At 41.1% G+C, this 21,032-nt stretch overlaps 3 protein-coding genes across 3 annotated transcripts; 2 read left to right on the top strand and 1 right to left on the bottom strand.

The window, feature by feature from the left end:
* The first annotated feature begins 834 nt into the window (after positions 1-834).
* On the top strand, positions 835-6,461 carry vsig10l (V-set and immunoglobulin domain containing 10 like). Its single transcript, XM_076106858.1, has 12 exons — positions 835-907; positions 1,206-1,535; positions 1,841-2,113; positions 2,210-2,476; positions 2,800-3,042; positions 3,142-3,420; positions 4,336-4,428; positions 4,816-5,040; positions 5,155-5,274; positions 5,382-5,422; positions 5,627-5,713; positions 5,799-6,461. The coding sequence occupies exons 1-12, from the start codon at positions 835-837 to the stop codon at positions 5,871-5,873; spliced, it is 2,106 nt and encodes a 701-aa protein (XP_075962973.1). The 3' UTR covers positions 5,874-6,461.
* A 5,780-nt stretch (positions 6,462-12,241) lies between these two features.
* lim2.5 (lens intrinsic membrane protein 2.5) lies at positions 12,242-14,821 on the top strand. Its single transcript, XM_076106832.1, has 4 exons — positions 12,242-12,419; positions 13,834-13,983; positions 14,244-14,378; positions 14,760-14,821. The coding sequence occupies exons 1-4, from the start codon at positions 12,242-12,244 to the stop codon at positions 14,819-14,821; spliced, it is 525 nt and encodes a 174-aa protein (XP_075962947.1).
* Positions 14,822-15,152: 331 nt separating this feature from the next.
* Positions 15,153-16,067, bottom strand: LOC142965650 (free fatty acid receptor 2-like). Its single transcript, XM_076106691.1, has one exon. The coding sequence runs from the start codon at positions 16,065-16,067 to the stop codon at positions 15,153-15,155; it is 915 nt and encodes a 304-aa protein (XP_075962806.1).
* Between the last annotated feature and the right edge of the window lie 4,965 nt (positions 16,068-21,032).

The raw sequence follows: 21,032 nt of genomic DNA, 5'->3' as shown, positions 1-21,032 counted from the left end.
TGGATATTCGTCAAGAGTGGTGGTGAGACCGGGGGATTTATCGGATCAAGTGTTTCACACTGGTGGTTTTATAGTTTTATGTCTGAAGCTGTGTTCTTACCGGTTAACACGCTGTATCACCTTTGGCCAGTAACATATTTCTGCGCCATGTTATGTTGAATAAAGCAGCAATACTTATAAATATCTGCTTTATTGGGTTCACCTAGCTGAACCTAATCGAGTCTAATACAAAAATCCTGCAGTAACTCCTAATTTCATGAAGGTTGGAATGTTCAGTTTTGTAGCAGTGTTGATTCAACATGTATGATCATTTTGTATTTATATTCAATATTATAATGCAGTAATCCGGTTGTAACTAATGAACTTGCACGTGAGTGTAAAAGAACATTCGCAGGTTAAGGGCTTGTTTACTGTTAGTCAAAGGTAAGGGTACCAGCACTGTGGATCCCGGCGCATAGACCGCATTATATAATAGATACTTGAATATATAATTTAAATCAACATGTGCCTTATGTAAGCTAACGGACACGCATTCAAATGAAATAATATTGGAGTTGAAACAAATATAAAATCGGCACTGTTATGTGAAATTAGATAAGGGGCGTGGCCTCGCATGCACAATCAAGGCTTTGACTCGGCACAGGTGAGCCACTCACGCGCCCTGCTGACAAGAGGACACACAGGCGGATCCAGTCACTTCTGTCCAAGACACCAAGGACATTTCATCGCTTGGGGTTTTTTTGTGCTAGGATTTTAACTTCATACTCAGCTAAAACAAAAGTTATCTCGGGTGAATTGGTGAGCAACTCTGCTGTCGGCCCTGTTTTAACAAAAATGACCTGGCCGGATGAATTTGGGAGATTAAACGCAGTTCTTCTGGCCATTTTACTCCGCTTCACTTTTCAAGGTAAGATGTGAAGTAAATACTTGCTCTGCTTGGTTTGTTCCTTGACAATTTACAGAGAAAAGCCTGTAACAAAGTAAGAAAAGGCTTTAAATTATGTTCCTGTTGCTAATATTGTTAATTTGTCTTTCTAATTCACGTTGAACCAGTAATTCTATGTATTTGTGCTTGTATAATGGACACACAGTATATGCCTTGCATGTCCACTTCCCACCATCATGTATTGAACTGTAACAAGGATTTAGAGCGCTGAGAGATGAATATTTCCTCTGTAAACGGATGATAATTATCTCTCTGACAGGTGCATACTGTCAACTGGTGGTTTCCCCTGCTGGTCCTACGCTGGTGAACGCTTTAGCTGGCCGCAATGTGACTCTGGCTGTGTCCTTCAGCGGTGCCACTGACCCGGCGGTTACCTGGTCCATGGCAAGTTTACCTGTAGTCACGTGGGCCATTAACTCCAGCGCTGCCCCTGACATAGCCGACAACAGAGAGAAGGTGCTGAGGATCGAGACGGATGGATCCCTTAGCTTTGTAAACGTGCCGCTTGAATATACCAGTAACTACACCATTGAAATGACCAAGTCTGGACTGGGAACATCCTCCACCACTTTCACTCTGAAAGTATTTGGTGAGTCTGGTTTTGTAATGGGGTTTTAAAACATTTGATAGGCCTACATACATATAGGAAAAGTTGCTGGATTTGGCAACATTTGGATCTTCAGGAGATTCAGTAGATCTCCTGTAGAGTTGTGAGTTTGAACGATGTTTGTCTGAATTGTGTCTCTGGGCTGGATGAAACTAGGAGAGAATTGTTTATAAAGCCGCTGGCTGTGTTCACAAAAGCTCCCCAATTTCCGCAGTTGAAGGTGGACTGCCCTGAAAAATCATGCAAGATCCACCTGTTGCTCCATCCCTTCACCATGTCATCCACAGATATGATCCAGGATGTGATCCTGAAGGCACAGTCTGGTTCTGCCCAGGAGGGAAGTGACCGGTTCACCCTGCAGTACAGCGTGCCGCAAGGAGTGGTCGAGCGTCAGACGTGGTTCTTCAGTGGCATGGAGATAAAATCCAACTCGCGCTACCTGGTGGAGGAAGGGAGCCTTGTGATCCTCGGTCTAAACCGAAGCGACACAGGACAGTACACGGTGTTACTGACGAACCCCTTCAGCAGTGTGACAGCTGACACAAACGTCACCGTGCTGTGTAAGATCAATTAGTAGACGTCTTTCTACACCTCCGTCTGTTTGTGACCCCTCTTCTTCTAACTCTCCTCTCCATCCTTTGTGGTGTGTTTTGTAGACGGACCAGACGAGCCCATACTTGAGGCCCGTCCAGCTCGGCCTTTCTATGTAAAAGGGGACTCTCTGAGCGTCTCCTGCCAGGCTGATGGGTTCCCACCGCCGACTGTCGAGTGGGTCTTTGGCAGTCAGACCCTTTCTGATTTACCCGAAGGAGTCTTAAATCTAACAGATGTACAGACCAGTCAAGGAGGTGTTTATACCTGCATGCTGCTCAATGGGGAGACGAGAGAAAAGAGTCAAAAGAGCATCATTATAAACGTTTATGGTGAGTTTTACCTCTTTGGTGTGCATGTGATGGGATTTGGTGTTTTGCTAGTAATTTGTTCCTGCAGGTTTCAAAGAATATTATGATTTGGTTACTTCAGGAAAGAGAAAATTCCGTTTTGAATTTACACATTGTTACATGTAGTTTGCGGTAATGTTTTATATTCAGTATAGAGCTATGGGATTACAGCCTTCTACCATATGTACACCTACTGTTTAAAGACCTTTTTGTATTAACATACTAAAATTAGGAACCACAGACCAAAACATGAATGAATGCTTGGTTCAGTTTAATAATGTCTGATTCATTTCCTCTTTGGACAGAGAGGCCGTCGGGCGACCCGACGTGCTCTGTGCAGTCGGTGAATAACGTCGACCTGCAGTACCTCTGTCGGTGGTCTTGGGGATCCCCACAGGCCCAGCTTTCTTTCCCAGCACTGAGCAACACTAGCAGTGGAGCAGGGAACCTCAGCCTGACCGTCACCGCCTCACATAACCTCGCCGGGAAAACTGTCACGTGCATGGCGGACCATCCTGTCGAACTCAATAACTGCAGTATTACTGCAGGTAAGTTTGAGATTTCTCACAGATTATCAAGCCAACAATCTGTTGCACGCATCAGTGACTTTAGTAGTCGGCCCCAAACAAGAACCTTATCTTCCTCAGGTAGTCCAAGGATGTTCCTGCCAGCTGTGAGAACCACAGTTGACTCTGATGGCAAAATAGTGGTGACCATCCACTGCGTCAGTGAGGCCTCGCCTCAGGCCGTGGTGTCATGGTACAACGGCAGCGAGGCTGTCACCAGCACGACACCGTACCAGATCAGCAGGGACACCACACAGCTCGAGATACGGGACTACAACGTCAGCAACTTTCTCCTCCAGAACTACACTTGTATCTGTCGCAACTCACTTGGCAGCCAGAGAAGGGAAATTCAGTTGAGAGGTACAGTATTGCTGTTCTTGGTTTGTTGGTTGTAACATTATTAGGGGTGGAAAATAACCAGATACTCAAGTACCAAGTATTAATTGTTGTTTAATACAGTTTTGCAGTACTTTTACTTGTATGCATCTACTACATTTCATGTGTAAAATAGTTAAGATGACCTACGGTGAGACATTAACTAGGTTAAACTACTCAACGGTATATAAACGACAGACATTTAGCCCCACATGAACCAGCTGAAATATTGAAATGCTGCTTATAAATTAATGAATCAGTAATTTGACTCTCTGAAGAGCTATTCTACAAAAAAGGGCTGAAATAAAAAAGTAAATCTGTTTGTAGATTGACAGAAAATTAATCAACTATTCTGATAATAAAAAATATTTTTTTAAATTTAAAATAACCAAAAAATTCCCTTGTTTAAATTTCTCATTTGTAAGGCATCCCTCTCTCTTTGTATTATATGATGGTATTTTATACATGTTATAACTGAGATGGGCATTCTTCACTAGTTGACGTTTTGAAGACCAAACTTTGAATCAGAAAGATCAGCTGATTAATAGAGAATGGAAATATCTGTTTGCTGCAACTCCACTTTACTACACTTACTTTGGATATTATATAATACTTGTCATGTCGAATACAAAGCCTATTTTGATGGTATTGATGATTACAGACTAGTACAGTGATTGTGTCATTTTTACATACTTTAAGGATTCTGTTGCCTTCAGCTTCTAATTTTGACTTCTAGCATTACCAGAGTAAAAGGAAACAACGGGCCTTTTCTATAGAGAGCTAAGTAAAACCTGAGATTGCTCTTTCCCTTTTAAACAAAGCTCTCCAGTCTTGGTATCCCTCCCTCCCTCTCCTGCCCTCTCTTGAGCTCCCTCCAGCTCACCATCCCTCTCTTTCCAGGACCGTCAATCTCAGATTCCAGCTTGTTCGCCAATCACAATGGAACCATCGTCACATTGACCTGGGAGGTCCCGCCCACCTCCATCATTACAGGTAAAGCAGTAATTAACTCTAAGAGGGGAGATCTTTAAACATCACACACAAACCCAACCTTCTTGTTTTGAATTTGTACGTCTCAGCAGAACTCGCCAGTGCTGAAAACAGAAACTCCACACAGAGGATAGGGGTGTAAATATTGTGCTATGTGCTAATCCTCTAGCTGAGCAGCGCTGTGTTTTGGAAAAAGAATATACTGTATGTTAAGGACAAAAGTAGTGTGTTATGTCTTATTCTCTATGTCCATAATATAAGATGTTCCTAATCAAACAGGCCTGTAAGGCGTGTAAGTGAAATCCTGCCATGTGGTAACACTATATGCTTTTGCGATTGATCAACTTTGATGCTTTAGTATCGTACAGAACTGCATGTGCTTTTGCAAAGGGTTTGACATCCAAATGAAAGGACCGCACAGCCTGAGCAGGAATCGTAATGGTACCCAAACCAGAGGCAGCTCAAACAGATTTCACACCATCCAGCAGAAACCTGGCGCCGCCAGGAGTGCCGACATCTTTAACCTCGATCCCAAGTTGAGGTACAGTTTTCGGGTCATCCCCAAAGCTCGCATGACTGAAGGACAGCCGTCTGAGGTCCAGAAAATCGGTCCAGGTATGGCAAATTCTTAGATTGTGTGGGTCTAAAGCGTTGCATTTCTTATCACATTGTCACACCTGGTGCTACGGCAGTAAAATCGCTGCTCACTGTTTGTCCTGGTCACACTAGGTGAAGGGCTGAGTGGATCTGCCATCGCCGGCCTTGCAGCTGGAATCCCCTGCGGCCTTCTCTTCCTAGTCCTGCTGGGTGGCTTCATCTACTTCTGTGTCTACTTTAACAAGAACAAAAGTAGGTGGCTGCTTAGCAAAAACATCTGAATCAAGTCTTCAAACACGGTGACATGTTTTCTTAACATTCTGTGATTAATGTGTTTTGACTTTTTTTCTGTGTTGCAGGTCGGCAGGCAAGATATCCAAAATCCAGAGCAGTTGAGAAGGTTAGAATCACGTCGCACAACAACACATTATTTGATAGTTACAGTTTAGGAGGAGCTTGTGGATTATAACATATATATATATATATATATATACCATACTCTGCATATCATGCATCAGATACAGCGTGTTTTCATTCATGAACATGTTGCACGATGAACTCTGCGTTTCGCTGGTTGTTTCAGCTTCTTTCTTGTCGCTCACAGGCAGTAACAACCCCAACGGAAACTACTCCTCATAACCTGCTGACAGGAGGGCTGAAGTCTCCGCCTGATTACAACGGATTACTGCAGGTCCTCTTTAATAAAACGCATCTAAGTGGAACATTGTTTCTTTTGCGGATTTATAATATCTTATTTGGCTTGTTTTCTTTTTCAGACTCCCTCTGAAAGATCAGTGGCTCTTCCAGCTTTTGTCCCTCCGCCGCCTGTCAGAACTGCTACAACTGTCTGAACTCCAAACATTTGCTGTGATGTATATATTAACTTTGTATAGCATGCTATATTTTTATGTGTTTTATTTCAATATATGAGAGTTTTCTCTATTTGTATTATTTTAACTGAAATAAGGATTGTGTCATAAATGTGTTTCAGTAGAGATGGATATTTGTATCACTTTCATTTATAATCTGCACCTTAAATTTCTATCATTTTGTAACTTTATTTATTCATAATAAATCCAAATACAAGCCATGCCTGTAAAGTGTTTTTTTTTTTAAATCTAAATAAAAACAAATGAGCTTAACAGTTTCCGTCTTATTTACTGTAACTTTACAAGTTATATATCACATCTGTGACTATGCTGTTCCACTTGGTCCCTCAGTATACAATTGGAACATAATTCTCACATACACAAAAAAATCCTTATGTTCTGCGTTATGATCAATGTCGTGATCATGTAGTGATTTTATTTTTTTTTTAAAGATTTTTTGTGGCTTTATTAGACGGATGACAGTGTGGTATGTAACAAAGGTCTACACTAGCCATTTGGCTACCAAGGCACTGTTTACTCTTCATTCTTTGATCAATAAGAAAATATCTGCAGAATGCATTAAATGTTTAAAAAAAGACATCAATTCATGTTAATTATAAAGTCTAATATAAAATGGGGGGGGGGGGGGGGAACAAATCCTTTGTACATAGTTTGTTGAACTAGAATCCTCCCTGATGAAATTGCCAGTTGACATTCTTTCATAATGGGAGTGTCCATATTTACTGTAAATAGTTGTTATACTTTGCAGGTTAAATTCCACCATGCAGTAATACTTGCACTTACATGCTCTATGTAAGCATGTATGTTACAATAAAGAAATTAAGATTAGGACTATATATATATACAACCTATATACTAGTGTATATAGATTCTTTGTTTCCATAAATTGAGTTATTAAGGTAATGAGATTAATCTTTAATTCAATCCATGACAGTAAAGAGCCTTCAGTAATACACACAGCCAAGGTAATCTTGTTTTTGTGTCTCAAATTACGAGTACAACTGAATGTGAGGAACATGGAAAAGGTGTTTACACTTCAAATACATTACGAGAGAAGTTAATTATGTTTATGATTCCCTTGTGGAACAGATGAGTCACTCAAGGTTTTCCTCTCCTGGCAAAATAGTTTCTCTGTAAAGTTTATTACAAGCTTTGCTGTGTTCAACACACAATGTGACTGTGTTGTGCTACTGTATGTGGATTCAGGCCTGACGTTGAGTGGGTGGATAACGAGATAAAGCGTTTGTAAGGATGTCTGATCTGCTCCAGTGATTTCCTCCAGTGACATTATATTGTGCTCATAAGCCGCACACAGTGTGTCTCACCATCATCATTCCCTTTCATTTGCTTGTGTTTTGATCAGTTTCCTGTCAGTTTTTCAGTGAGGTGTTGGTTGGTGATAAGTGGAGGGTTACTCTGCAGAGCCTGGTACCTGACATGACAGGATCTAGCTGGATCACCCATCGTTCTCTAGTTTCTGTATTCCAAGCTACTTCACGTTACTACTTTACACAAGCACAGTCCAAAGCTAAGAAGCATTTAGAGGTAAAGCCGAGTTCCTGTATTAACTGGCCCTTGACTTTAGCACCGCACAATGCAAAGAACTGATGAACCCTGATTTACATCTTCTTTCTGAAGGGGATAGTAGGTAGCTATCAGCTTGCAAAGTAAAGCAATACAAGTGCATAGAAGAAAAGTCTCTTTTTAAATAAGTGCTCGAAATCCTTTTGGCTTTTACCTTGTGCATTTGCCTTTTTTACAGGAACAGCAGCTGAACCAGCAGCCCACAGAGGGAGGAGCTGTCAGGTTAACCGATGAGGTCAGATGCTCCTGCCCCACACCTCCTCCCCCCCCCCCGCCCCCCCTCTCCTCTGAGAGGCACAGAGTTGAAGTAGTGGTGGACGACACACTGGAGGAAGAAGATGAGTGACGCCTCCTCTCAACGTTGCTGTTGGTTGCCTAAGCGGAGGAGGAGGGTCACGGTAAGGTGGCAGGCTTTAAGGTCAGGTCGCTCACTGAGGAGAACAGTGTGCACCCAGGAGTCAGAGTTACAGTGCATATATTACCCTGATGCATCGTCTGTTGTGAGGAAACACAGTCAAATACCTCAGATGTTTCCATTGTGGTGATCTGATGTTTTTTTATGTATATGTTTGTGCAGCAGATGGTGCTATTGTGCAGTGCTAAATACATCCCATCACATAAAGATTTTCAACAGCCGTTAGTACAATGGAAATTAAAAACACTTATTATGAATATATAATATGCTGCAGTCACTGTCTTTGTTTGCCTGCATCTCTGATATCTGTTTGTTTATTCGAACCAACTGTGACGACCCCTCCCTCCCACTAGGGGTGTGTGTCCTGGTTGCTGTCTCTCAGGATGTTGATCAGTAGCTAATGAGCCACACCTGAGCCTGATGTGGTGACGGCTCTATAAATCCACAGCTGAACAAGCATCGGCCCCTCTCCTCTCTGACTCTTGTTTGGATGACACGGCTGCTTATTTGTCTGTTTGTTTAGTTTAGTTATTTGTTCTTAAATAAATGTATATTTATTACTTTTTCCAGTTGTCTTGTCTTTTGTTACAGCCTTGGGGCCGGGTTGTGACACAACTCATACTAATATTAGCTTATCACTATAATTAAATGAAAAGGAGTTAATAGCCACAGCGTGGTGGAGGCTCAATCCAATGCAAGGATGCAAAACTATCAAAAACTAAAAACACAGGACTGGAAAAACCTGCTATATCTCCTAAAGTGACTGATAACTTAATAATACAGGAATTAAACCGAACTGACAAGAACTGAATGTTAAGTTATTAATGTTTCCTGATGCTGTTAAAGATTTGTTTGCATCATTTGTAAATATTGCAGTAAAAAAAATTATATTTAAAATTGTGATGCAAAAAAATGCAGATTTAATCAATTGATGAAGTGAGGATGCGCTCATGTGAATCAGTGGCACACACGCCATATAGGCATATTTAGATTTTTATCAACAATGTGTTTGATTTTATAGTTGAAATAGTTAGCCATTGTATTAGGAAAGTAGAGAGGTCAAAGAGAACGCTAGCAGGATTAGCAAACACATATTGTATCGCCTCGTCACATGATCAAATGGAGACTTTGGCCATTGGACAACATCAACTTACATATTACCCAGAAATCATCGTCACATCTGTGTATATGACAAAGAATATCGTTTTTTTTCTTCAATTTTTAAAGTTTATGCACTGTTTAACTGTCTGCCAATTGGAATCAATCACAAGGGCCCATTCTCTTCTCAACACATTGTTTGAGGGCCCGTTCTCTCTACAGGCCCCCACCCCCGACCCACTGGCCCCAGTGCAGCCGCACTGGTCTGCTTTGTCTGTATTTAAGCCGCTGGTGCTAATTGAGGAAAGTGTGACATTGCAGATGTCAAGCCAGAAATGTTGGGCTTGGATGCCAGATCATTCACCACAGTTACACTGTTGTTATGTCCCGCAATCACATCATGTCATTTGTTTCCTTTTTTATTTTCTGCTCCATCTTTACATCTCTCTGGACAAGACAGCGGGTCAGTTTAGTTAGCATGCGCCACTGATGGTATACCTCCACCCTCCATCCACACCTCCAACTTCCTGTGGAACATGAGGGGTGGATATTTCACAGCTCTGAACCAAAGTGCACACATCATCGTATTCACTATCTGAGAACTCATTGAAAACATTTTTACACTGCACATCAGTCAACGCCCTGGGCAGGGCCAGCAGTGCAGAGTGTAAGAACTCCCTACGTGAGTTTATAAGATTATATGTAGCGCTCATCGCCTGTTTCCACATTCAAACACAGATCCAAATGATTGTAATTCACGCAATGATTCCGCATGCATAGGTGTTTTAACTCAGACAAGGACTGTAGCTCTTTCTATCCAGCTGTTCTGTAACGTAGGTCAGGTTCAATCTTTTGGTAGCTTTGTGTTGGAGATTAGATGGACAAACCTGTGTCCAAAATCCCATTACACCTAAATAAATCATGAGAAAAAAAGGAGCTGAATGTCTAAATGCATTATGGTCCCAAATCCTAATCAGTCATGAATGCTCTAAACTGAGTGATGCTCTTTTCCAAATGCCTACCGTACATTTTACAAGGTACAACACTACAGGAGGATGAGTTATAAGTTAACTAGTAACCACCTTACACCACTTTAAGAGAGACCCCATCACATTCACCACATTTGAGCTCAGCTGTGTCGTAAAATCCTTTGTCTATTACCAAAGAACACTGTGGTAAATGACATGCTTATTATCCTTTTTTTTAATCTTTGACAATATTTATGTTGCAGGCAGGTTGCACATTTTTATCTCATTGTCAAATAGATTACATGACTTACAAAAATCCCTTATGTAGACTAATTAGGCAGTTAATTACAAAAGATGGAATCGCTGCTCAGGTGTCCCTCAGGGCACAGTTCTCTGAATATTAACACTGATTATCTGACATGTAATTAGCCGTGCTCGTATCACTTAAATAACCTTCGATAACCCACCTATTGTGGCAGCTGGGACTGTTTTGACAAAGTGTGCAAGCCGTGTAAAGGATGTTGATGCGTGCCAAATAGTTTGCCAAAGTGTTAATGCTAATATTGTAAATACTATAGGTGATACATTTTTAAGTATATGTGTATTACGCAGTATTGGGCAGCTTTTTTTTACTATCAGTGTTTCTACAACGTCATTACACATTCAGAGTGCTTAGCACTAAGCAGCTCTTTGGTCATGTGTCTATTCTAAGCATGTGTGTGTGTGTGTGTGTCCATGACCCCACCCCAGCCACCCTGAAAGAAAGTGTGCGCTTCAGCATGTTCCATTGACCAAAGCAGTACTGCAAGCCTTTGCACATCCACAGTTCCAGAACGCCTAATAGAACAACAGATGCGGACTGCGGCGCAGCGGCCTCCTATCCCAGACCCTCCCCCATCTCCATCAAACACCATCACCCCTCCCCTCTCCTCTCCCCCGACCCCCAAACAAATACTCCCATGTAGTTCAGTGTGAAAGAGTCACGTGGCCTTTGGCCCAGCAGCTCCAGTGCATTTGTTCTGTGCCGATTGTTTTAAAGGTTTTTGCCTCCATCAACAGAAAAGTGGAGGGGATAACTTTTTGGAATTCAGCCTAGGGCTTCCTCTTTGACGTTTCGCTCACTCCTGGCTTGCACTCTCTCTCTCACTCTTTCCCTGAGGAAAGGTTGATACTTAAGAGGGTTGATTTATCCTGAGGAATTCAGGTAAGATGATGCCGAGTTCTTCTGTTAATTGCTGAAGCCACTTGGATGGCAAGAATGTGGAATAAATAAAATAAAGTAGAATGCGTATCATGGCATGCTATCTAATGAAGACCTTCACCATGTGATTTTGTCAGTTAGATTTGTTGTTTTGTTCAAAATCTGAAGTATTACAACATTATCCCTATAGGATTCTTTTTACTTACTTCATGATGCATTTCACAGGATCATGTGCCGAACTTGAGATTTGAGATTTTTCTGGCTCCTGTCGTATGTGATAAATGGTGTTCAGACCCTCCACTGACACAGATGTTTGACATGCCTTACTGTGAAATGCTGATTTCTTTGGCTGGGGTCATATCACTGTGTTTAGATTATGGCTATTTACAGTCAGTGCAGGGGACCGGGGTTTAACTTGTTTATATCGGGTGATCTATCAGGTGTTGGACTAATTCACCCCAAAAATGCCCCATTGTTTATTGTTTATGCTACTGTCATTATCCTCGTTTTAAAACCCTCTTCAATATTTAATTAATTTGTATCAACCGTCACCATCTTCCAAAGAATAGTGAGTTATGTGTGGGTTGACTGGTGTTCATATGGATATTTTCAGATTTCTGGTTTTATATGGTTGGACCAGGAAATGAACATACTTGGCTTGTCTAACTGCAGTATAAAAAAACATGTTCAAACAAAGAGAAAGAGAGAGCACATGTTGCTATGAGCTGATTGTATTGTGGTTGGTATGATTACTCTGCTCAGCAGCTCTCATGATCAGTTCTGTGCTTTGTTGTTACAGCTAACTGCGTAGTACAGACAAGCTAGTATGCATATATATACTTCTATACATACACATTGCTCTGGCAACCTCATGTATCTTTGAGTCTAGTCCTGGAGGGTAAATCAATCCTTCCGGCCATTCCTGTCTCCTTAATCCATTTCCTACTTACTAAACATTAAAACCAAAGCTACAATCCTTGTTTTATAAAATGACTGTATTGACTCCCATCTTCTTCTCTTTTTGCACAGTGCGTGAGCCTTAACCTCTGTCATAGTGTCACTCATGATGCACAGCTTCATGGGAGGGGGCCTATTTTGTGCCATCGTGGGGAACATCCTGTTGGTGGTCTCCACAGCCACAGACTACTGGATGCAGTACCGTCTGTCTGGCAGCTTTGCCCATCAGGGCCTTTGGAGGTACTGCATGTCTGGCAAGTGTTACATGCAGACTGACAGCATTGGTAAGTGGGAAAACATCTTATTTGGACACCTATATATTCCCTTGGGTCTCCCTGAGGCACAGCAACTCACACTATAGTCTAGGTTTACTTATCTGAATACACTGGTGATTATAATGAGTGTCCGAACTTAATGCCAAATCGAAACGTGCTTGAGGTGACGACAGCAACAATAGTGAAAGAAATATTGACAAATATCTTTCACCTAAAGGAACAGTGTGTAACATTTCTGGGGAGGTATTGATAGAAATGGAATATAATATGTTTTCTTTAGACTATAATCACCTGAAAATAAGAATAGTTGTCTTTGTGTTACTTTAGAATGAGCGGTTTATATTTACATACGGAGTGGGTCCCCTTCATGGAGCCGGCCGCCATGTTTCTACAACAGCCCAGAATGGACAAACCAAATAGAAAGCTCTAGAAAGGGAAATTTGCATTCTCCCGTCTGCCACCCTAATTCTTCTACACGTTTGGCACACGGGAGAAGTGAAAGTTGGTTGCACTATACAACCACACCAAGATTGGCACCAAATCCTAAACTCTACTAGACCTTTAACAAGCCAAGCTAGCTGCTCTGTGAGGCTGTATTTAGTCGTTATGCTTTGAGCTATATGCTAATGTTGGCACACTAACATGGTCACAATGACAATGCTAACATGGTGATGCTAACCAACCAGGTGTAATGTTTACCATGTTCACCAAGTTAGTTTAGCGTGTAGCATGCTACAATGCCAATTAGGTCTAAATACAAATTACAGATGAGGCTGATGGGAATGCCATTCGTTTTGCAGGTATTTGGTTAAAAAAACAAAATTACATTTTGGCCTGATGATGGCACTCGAGGAAAAACGAGGGGATCCCCAAAGTCATAAGGATGCACTGTCTGGAAACCATTAATTTATATGGCGAATGTTAAAGAAAACCATCCTATAGTTGCAGATATTTTATGCACCAATGTTGTGGACTGATCAATTGACAGACCCTTGATTGATACGATTAGCAAAATTGTACTTCAAATTGTTCTTGAGTAAATTCACTTCCCTGTGCAACTTGACTAGTTGACGACAGTTGACTGTAAATTTCACTTTATACGTATACCTTTACTGTTTTCTGATTGCTTGGCTTCAAACAGCATGACACTGTTAATGATGGCTGCTGTGTGTGTCCAGCAGTGCACTGAAACAATTTTCAAGTTCAAAGGCAAAAGTTATGTGGAATAAAATGTCTGAGTTCCAGTTTAAGGGGTCAATGGAAATATTAGGAAATAGATTCCTTTCCAGTCAATTTTCTATTGACATTGAGTGCTTTTTGGAATAAAAACGGTTCATATCAAAAGAAAGGTTTATATGTTTTTATTTATCTTCCTGCACATATATTTATAGTATGTTCTCTCCCTTGTTTTACTCCTCCTCAGCCTACTGGAATGCCACTCGTGCTTTCATGATCCTCTCTGCCATGTCATGCTTTGCTGGCATCATCGCAGGAATCCTCTCTTTTGCTCACTTCTCGGCCTTTGAGAGGTTCAACCGCTCATTTGCTGCTGGGATCATGTTCTTTGTTTCAAGTGAGTTCTGTATACAGTGGATTCAGATTCATTCGGACACTCTGCTATAGATGAAATGCAACCAAATGGCGTCCGTTCATTTTGTTTTTCATATCACATCTGCCATAAATTACGTTTTGTATTTGTTGAATTTTCATATCATGTAAATCCCAGACATATCAGCAGCTTTATAGCAGGTACCTTGTGACTTCCAACTAAGATGATCTTTACTATCACAAATATTTGTTTTAATATGTGTCACTCTCTGTCCACCACGCCAGCTCTCTTTGTTCTGCTTGCAATGGCCATTTACACTGGAGTGACTGTGAACTTCCTGGGCAAGCGCTTTGGTGACTGGCGCTTCTCTTGGTCCTACATACTAGGCTGGGTGGCTCTGCTCATGACCTTCTTTGCAGGTTTGCTAAATAAAAGAGTGCAGTAGAGTTCAGTGTAACTACTTCTTGCTGACAGGAAGCAAAATCAGTTGTGAATATGTGAATATTGTACACAGTTATCGCAGACCAAGGAAAAAAGTTAACATTCCAAATTCGTTCAACAGTTCTGTCAAATCTAAGAAAAACACAAATCATGATAACACCAATACAATGCTTTCACAGGAACACTTTCACACTTTTCATTTTCTTGAATTCCTCAGTTAGTACATCTCATCTCATCAGCTTTGCACTCATTAAAATGTCCACTATACATGTTCAATCTAACATTTATTCACACTATTGACTTGTACTTGATGTGTCCGTGGTAATTAAACGCCATTTGACCTGTGTTTTGTTTTGCAGGTATATTCTACATGTGTGCCTACAGAATGCATGAGTGCAGAAGAGTGGCTGGCCCACGTTAAAGTAAACAGGAGATAACGTGTCAAGGGTGCAAAGGATATCAATTCCCATTGCAAAATAGAGAATTTACTGTAAAATAATAAAATTTGGAATTTTGCAAATGCACGAAACATGTCCTATGGTTTTTACATAAAATAATCTATGATTGTTTGGTATGGAAAGCAACTCAGTCCCTTTGAGCAGGATTAGATCCCCGTTAGAATCTAAATTTTTTGTAGCCAAGTAACCAGCAAGGTTTAGATTGTCTCGTAAATGAAGTGCACTGCACAGCATTATACATTCTGGTATACATCATGATTCATTAGCTATGTACATATTGTATGGACATGTATTTTACTCTTTGTTAATGCTTGCGGGCTGAATTTCTAATCCTGAAACAGTGAGTGCATGCTGCCTGAAAATTGACTTTTTGCTTGTGCAGCGGAAAGAGGAGGAGGAAAAGTAGAAGATGATGGGATCAATACAGGTGTTGAAGGTGCTAAGCAGCAATGTGTAGTGCCTCCATTTCGGGCTCTCACCCTGGAAGTAACCCAGTACATGAGAGAAGTTGTATGGCAGCACACAAATGAGAAACACAGCTAGAGTCCCCAAGGCCATGCCAATGGCCTTCTGCTTCTGCATCCGGGATATCCTGGGGCGGCTGTACAGGATCATAATGCAGCGCAAGTAGCAGAAAACACAAATTAGAAGAGGTGCGAGGCAGAGCACAAAGAAAAACTCCAAGCGTACAGGGAGGAGGATCTCCAACTGCTTCTCAGTAAAGTTCTCATAGCAGACATTGGAGTTCTTGGCGACGGATGGGTGGTGCTGGATGATGAAAGTGATGCTGCAGTGTGCGGCCGAAATGAGCCAAATAGCAGCACTGGTGACTATCGCGTACACAGGTTTGAGCAGCCGATGATAGGAGATGGGGAAAGCTACACCGATGTAGCGAACCACGCTGACCGCCATCAGCAGCAGGGAGCTGGTGTAGATCGTGGAGAAGAACGTGAAGGAGGTGATGGAGCACAGTAAGATTGGCAAATCCCATTGCATGCCTGACGCTGCCTCGTGCATCTTGAGAGGCAGGGTGATCAAAAAGAGCAGGTCAGAGACAGTCAGATTGAGCAGCAGGATGTCTGTTGGAAGTGGCCTGGAGTGGATCTTAACGCTGAAGGCGTAGAGAGCCAGGAGGTTGGCCGGCAGGCCTATGAGGAAGGAAATGATGTAAACTGAGAGAATGATCTCACTCCACACCATTGACTCCATTGCCCTAAACCAAAGGAAGTAAAGAAACATCAATCAAAATGATAAAATAACAGAGACAGGTGGTTCAAATCTACAGATTATTTTGTACCAGTGACAATAATGGTAAATCAGTGAAGTTTTATTTGGTCCAAATAAGAACCATTCAGCTTGTTTCTGATACATAATGGACAGAGGTTATTTGGGAATATAAAACATCTTTTAACAACCTCATAATCTTAAAGTCACACAATTGGAATCTGCCATCAATTCAAAACTGATTGAGAGATATTAACTGCACATATACAGTCGGTAATAGTCACTAGACACCAACACAATGATTACATTTGGTGCAGTTGTGGGTTTATTTACATCAGCAATTTCTCCATGTGGTCCAACACTTTACTGACTTAAAAGAAGTGAAATCACCATCTTTAGGTTTCTCTCAGCAATCTTGTAGATCATTGCAGTACCTCATGTGTTTGCAGGTGACTTTTATTGTATATGAGATTTAATAAGCCGAGTTAGGAAATGGCTTTTCATGACTCCGATCACAGAACAAACAAGAACACCAGATGTGGAATTTCAAAAAGCATCTGCAATGTTAGGTTTGATAAATAAACATATTTACTTACCTACAAGTAGAAGTTTTCAAAATATTAAGGATGAAAAAGCGTTTATAACTCCTGAGTTCAAAGATGAGCTGATATAAAGTGTTATAAGACGGTTCCAGCCCCAGTACGACTCACTGCGCTCCCCTTTTTTATAATGAACATTTTGCAGACACCAATTGGTTAATATTTCCTGAAATGCAAAACTCACGCTCATGTTGACTTTCATATTGGGTATGTTGATAAAGCACTTCCTCCCACTAGGTCTCTGCAGGAATAAACTCTGACATAATTAAGTTTGGATTTCACCAAGCAATGAGCCTGCATTTATTCAAAGTTACGCCTACACCACAAACTCAGAGCATCAATTCAGATAATAAAATGATTCTTCCACACAGACATTCAATTTAGCACGTCCTTTTTTTTCCATAGTGACATCATTGCTAGAAAGAAATCGGAGAAATCTTTCAGCAACAGAACGTAGAATATTAGCCCGTGTAGTCCGACCCGACAGCAGATCTGTTTTCTGTTGCTTGGGAACAGCTTGCATGTTGATTTCCTCTTACACTATTTGCATTAGCATCAGATACCACCGCAGCGGAAACAAACATGGACCCCTTTATGTTTAAAAGTGTCACAGGCACTACTGTGTATGTACGTTTGTTTACAAGTCAATAGGAATGAAAAGTTAAAATCTGAAAATATATACTGTATATACAACTCAACTCTGACGAAACTGTTTAATAGGAAACTACGCAGCACACAAATGTGGCACCAATCAGTTGTTTTAAACAGTTGTGAACCACGGCCTAGATTTGATCATCAGTCACATTCACTGCACCTCGGCCTGTGGCTGTGTTGTGCCTTCTCTCTGGGGGGCTGCTGTGTGTATCTGCTGTAACCCTCTGTTCATTTCGTCCACAAATGCATTGTCATAAACACAGGAAAGTCTGTCCACCTCAGGGTTACTCCCGCATGGTCTCGATTGGGCGTATTCATCTTGTGATCTGATGGCAATATTATATCAGTACATACATAAAGACAAATGTGTGTGCTGATATTGAGAATAAATGAGTTTACTTACATTTGTTCTTGTCGGACATTGTCTGGTGAACTTTTTAGCCTTAAAAAGAAAAAAAGATGCCATTTGAATTCAGCAAATTTGAAATAAATCATTCTCAAGTATAAATTCCAGTTTCATCCCTGAAAAGGCCAGTGTTGCACACAAAGCCCGATGTCGGTGCTCTATGGGTAATATGATAACCATAAAAAAATATGAATCATAGCAGTGCAGGCATTATGTTTGACAGAGAGTGAATTCTACCAACCTGTTTCCAGAATGTTTTTTGTAAATGAAAATCGCACACCCAAACAGCAAACCAATCACTGGGAGCACTAAAGCTGACAGCCACAAAGAGGCTGCAAATGGAAAAGAGCTTGATTAGTACATATGTTCTAGTCTGCTTTTGAATGTATAGTTTGGGAAACGGCAAACAGTAACTTACATGTTTTGGAGAAGTGTACAGACAGCTGTTTGGTGTCGCTGCCCAGGGAGTTTGTGGCTGTGCAAGATATGTTAGATTGGCTTTGAGCTGGCCCATACATTTCCCCAGAGACGACTTTTTTTGTATTTGCGGAAGCAATGCTGAAGGAGGATGGAAGAGTGTCATTTCCATCAATGGTCCAGTGTATAGCGGCATTAGGGGAGGCCTTAGCCTGGCAGACACACTTTAGAACTTCCCCTGTCAGGTGACAGGAGGACTCGGGCAGGATTACTGGGGCATCTGGAAAGATGGAAAGTTATTCAAAGTAATCAAACCTCTCTGACATCTTGAATTTACTGCAGCGGTGGATTATAACTAATATTGGGATGTTCTTGTGCTTTACGCGAGTATTTCCATTTTATGCTATTTTCATACTTCAACCCCACTACATTTTAGAGGGAAATATTTCACTTTTTACTCCACTACATTAATCTGAAAACTGCAAATTCAGCTTGTTTATACAAAAAATGCAATCACTATTAAATGTTGATGTATTTCTATGGATTAAGCAACCCAACAGTAAATAAAGTAATTAAATTGTAAAAAAATGTATCGTCTGCATAATGAGTATACCTTTGTATAATTTGATGCAAATACTTTTGTGCTTTAAATTAAAGGAGTTTCCTCCTCTCACTTTATTTCAGCACAGAGAACCTACGCCTCACATTTTGTAAGCAGTGGCGATGGAAGGGCCTAACTTTAGTCATGTAAGATTTCATAAAGTTATTGTCCCGGCATTATGAAGTTTAGAGTTCCAAGATTAAGATTAGAGTAAAGTTTTTATCATTACCTTCTATGTATATATTATTTTTTTTTTTATTACAATTTCTGAAGCCACTACATAAATTGATGGTTCTCATTGAGACAAAAACCCTGCCCTAAAAAATAGAAAATAAACTTCAGCTAGACATAAGTGCCATCTTTGAGCAATGTTTGGCTACAGAGCATGCTTATGTAATGGCTGACCCACATGCAAGATGCTGCTGCTTGTTAAGTGTTACATTTCTCTGGTGGTGTCAATGTTTATCTCTGTATTCCCGCACTATATTAATTTCTTAGTAAATATCAGTAAATTCGGAGGAAATAGAGGATAGTTTTTTTTTTTTTTACATTGAACATCCAGATCCACCCAGTGGGACTTCCCCGTGCCGATGTCGTTGTAGGCGATGCAGGAGATAGACGTATCTCGCGTGATGTTGTTGAAGGGCCTTTTTCTCTCGGTTGAAGTTATTTCGTTGTTCTGACCCATCTGTCTTTTGAGCCATATGTACGTGTGCGGTTGTGGGTTACAGTCAGCCGCACACTCCATGGTGACGCTGCCACCCTCCACTATCGGCCCCTTTTCCAGTGTCAGGGTCACAACCACAGGTTCATCTGTGGATACAGGAAATTATAACATACAGTAAAATAGTAAACCCTGGCAAGAAAATGTAGCTTCTGTCATTCATTGTGTTTTGAACGGGTAAACAACTGTATCACTTACATAAAATGTTGAGTGCTATTTGTTGACTTTCTGTGGTGAAGGTTCTGAACTTCGCAGAACACCACATTTTGCTGTTATGCATTTCATATGTGGCGAGTCCGTGAAGGGTCTTTGTGTACGACCATTGGCCCTGCACGTTCTCACTGAAGGCCATTGAAGTGGATTTATTTAGAAATTGACTTGTGTTCCAGTGAAGGGATGGAGGTGAGAAAGGGCAGGAGTACTTAACGCTGCAGGTAGCCTGGAACATTTTCCCATCCACCATTTGCTTCTGAATGGAGATTATGGGTGCTGTTCTCTCTGGAAGTCAAAGCAAAGTGATAACGGAACGAAAATAGGAAAATATAAAAAAAATGAATTTCTAGATTAACAACCGTGTACATAAATGTGCTATGTGAAGATTACATTGACCACAGCCTGTTGAGGTGAAGTGTTCAGGATTAGTAACTGTGTAGCTCTCAAGTGTAGTCGGCATCTTAATAATGTGGAAATGCATGTTCAAGTATTAAGGGCCCATAATGGCAATACAACTGTCTTAAGATGGTTTAGCTGCAGTGAACTGAGGTGCAGTAGTGTTTCCTGGATGCTGTAATAAAATGTTAAGAGTTAGGAAGAATTGACGTTTGTTTCCATGGTACTCTTGCATCGTACAGTATATTTTGTATTAACCTGAAAACCGCTGGATTTTGAATTTTTTTGCATTCAGGCTTGGATTTCCTAAATTCAGTTCAAGTTTACAAATACTTACTTACCAACAATGATAGTTACAGTTTGGTGATAGAATTGCTGAGCTGGTTTAGAGTCTGGGTTGATCCAAACGTAAACTTTAAGGTTGTTGTCTGCTTTCTTCACATTATTAATCGTCAGGGTGCAGTTGCCCTCTGCAGCTTTACCCAGTACTGAGGTGCGTCCTCTGAACCGGTCGTCCACTTTAGTTGGGTTGCGCCCGTCATACACCACAGGATAATGTACGTTACTGTACTGGTACCAGGCGACCCGAGAATGAGATTGTGTCTGACATGGCACCACAACACAGTTCCCCTCCACAGCGGTAACTGTTGTGGGCACAGTGATGCTCCAGCTTCTCACCTGCTGGAGCATTGACAGGCCTTTGTGGGGTCAGAGGAGGGGGGGCGAGAGGGGAAGTACAGGAGACAACATTAGTTGTGGTTGTTCTGTTTTTGTGATGCTACTTTCGGAGACGAATGAGAAATTGAAATACGTGACACGACTGAATGTTCTTCTGCACAGAAAGATGTTGCTATCCGAGTCGATTAACCACAAAGCTGAGTTGGCTGCAGTGTTTAGAGCTGTTAGAACGTACCAGAGCGACTTCTCGAAAACAACGTTA

This window comes from Anarhichas minor, unplaced genomic scaffold (assembly GCF_050575085.1).
Source record: "Anarhichas minor isolate MPS153535 unplaced genomic scaffold, ASM5057508v1 ptg000035l, whole genome shotgun sequence".
Taxonomy (NCBI): domain Eukaryota; kingdom Metazoa; phylum Chordata; class Actinopteri; order Perciformes; family Anarhichadidae; genus Anarhichas; species Anarhichas minor.
The sequence above is the reverse complement of the archived record's forward strand: the minus strand, read 5'-3'. Positions and strand labels throughout refer to the sequence as shown.

Bases quoted from the DNA above. Each gene is read 5' to 3' on its own strand.
- lim2.5 (XM_076106832.1), top strand. From the start codon at position 12,242: ATGATGCACAGCTTCATGGGAGGGGGCCTATTTTGTGCCATCGTGGGG. The intron at 13,984-14,243 runs GTGAGTTCTGTA...CCACCACGCCAG, and splicing joins GATCATGTTCTTTGTTTCAA to CTCTCTTTGTTCTGCTTGCA. The intron at 14,379-14,759 runs GTTTGCTAAATA...TTTGTTTTGCAG, and splicing joins GCTCATGACCTTCTTTGCAG to GTATATTCTACATGTGTGCC.
- LOC142965650 (XM_076106691.1), bottom strand. From the start codon at position 16,067: ATGGAGTCAATGGTGTGGAGTGAGATCATTCTCTCAGTTTACATCATT.
- vsig10l (XM_076106858.1), top strand. From the start codon at position 835: ATGACCTGGCCGGATGAATTTGGGAGATTAAACGCAGTTCTTCTGGCC. The intron at 3,043-3,141 runs GTAAGTTTGAGA...TATCTTCCTCAG, and splicing joins TAACTGCAGTATTACTGCAG to GTAGTCCAAGGATGTTCCTG. The intron at 5,423-5,626 runs GTTAGAATCACG...TGTCGCTCACAG, and splicing joins AATCCAGAGCAGTTGAGAAG to GCAGTAACAACCCCAACGGA.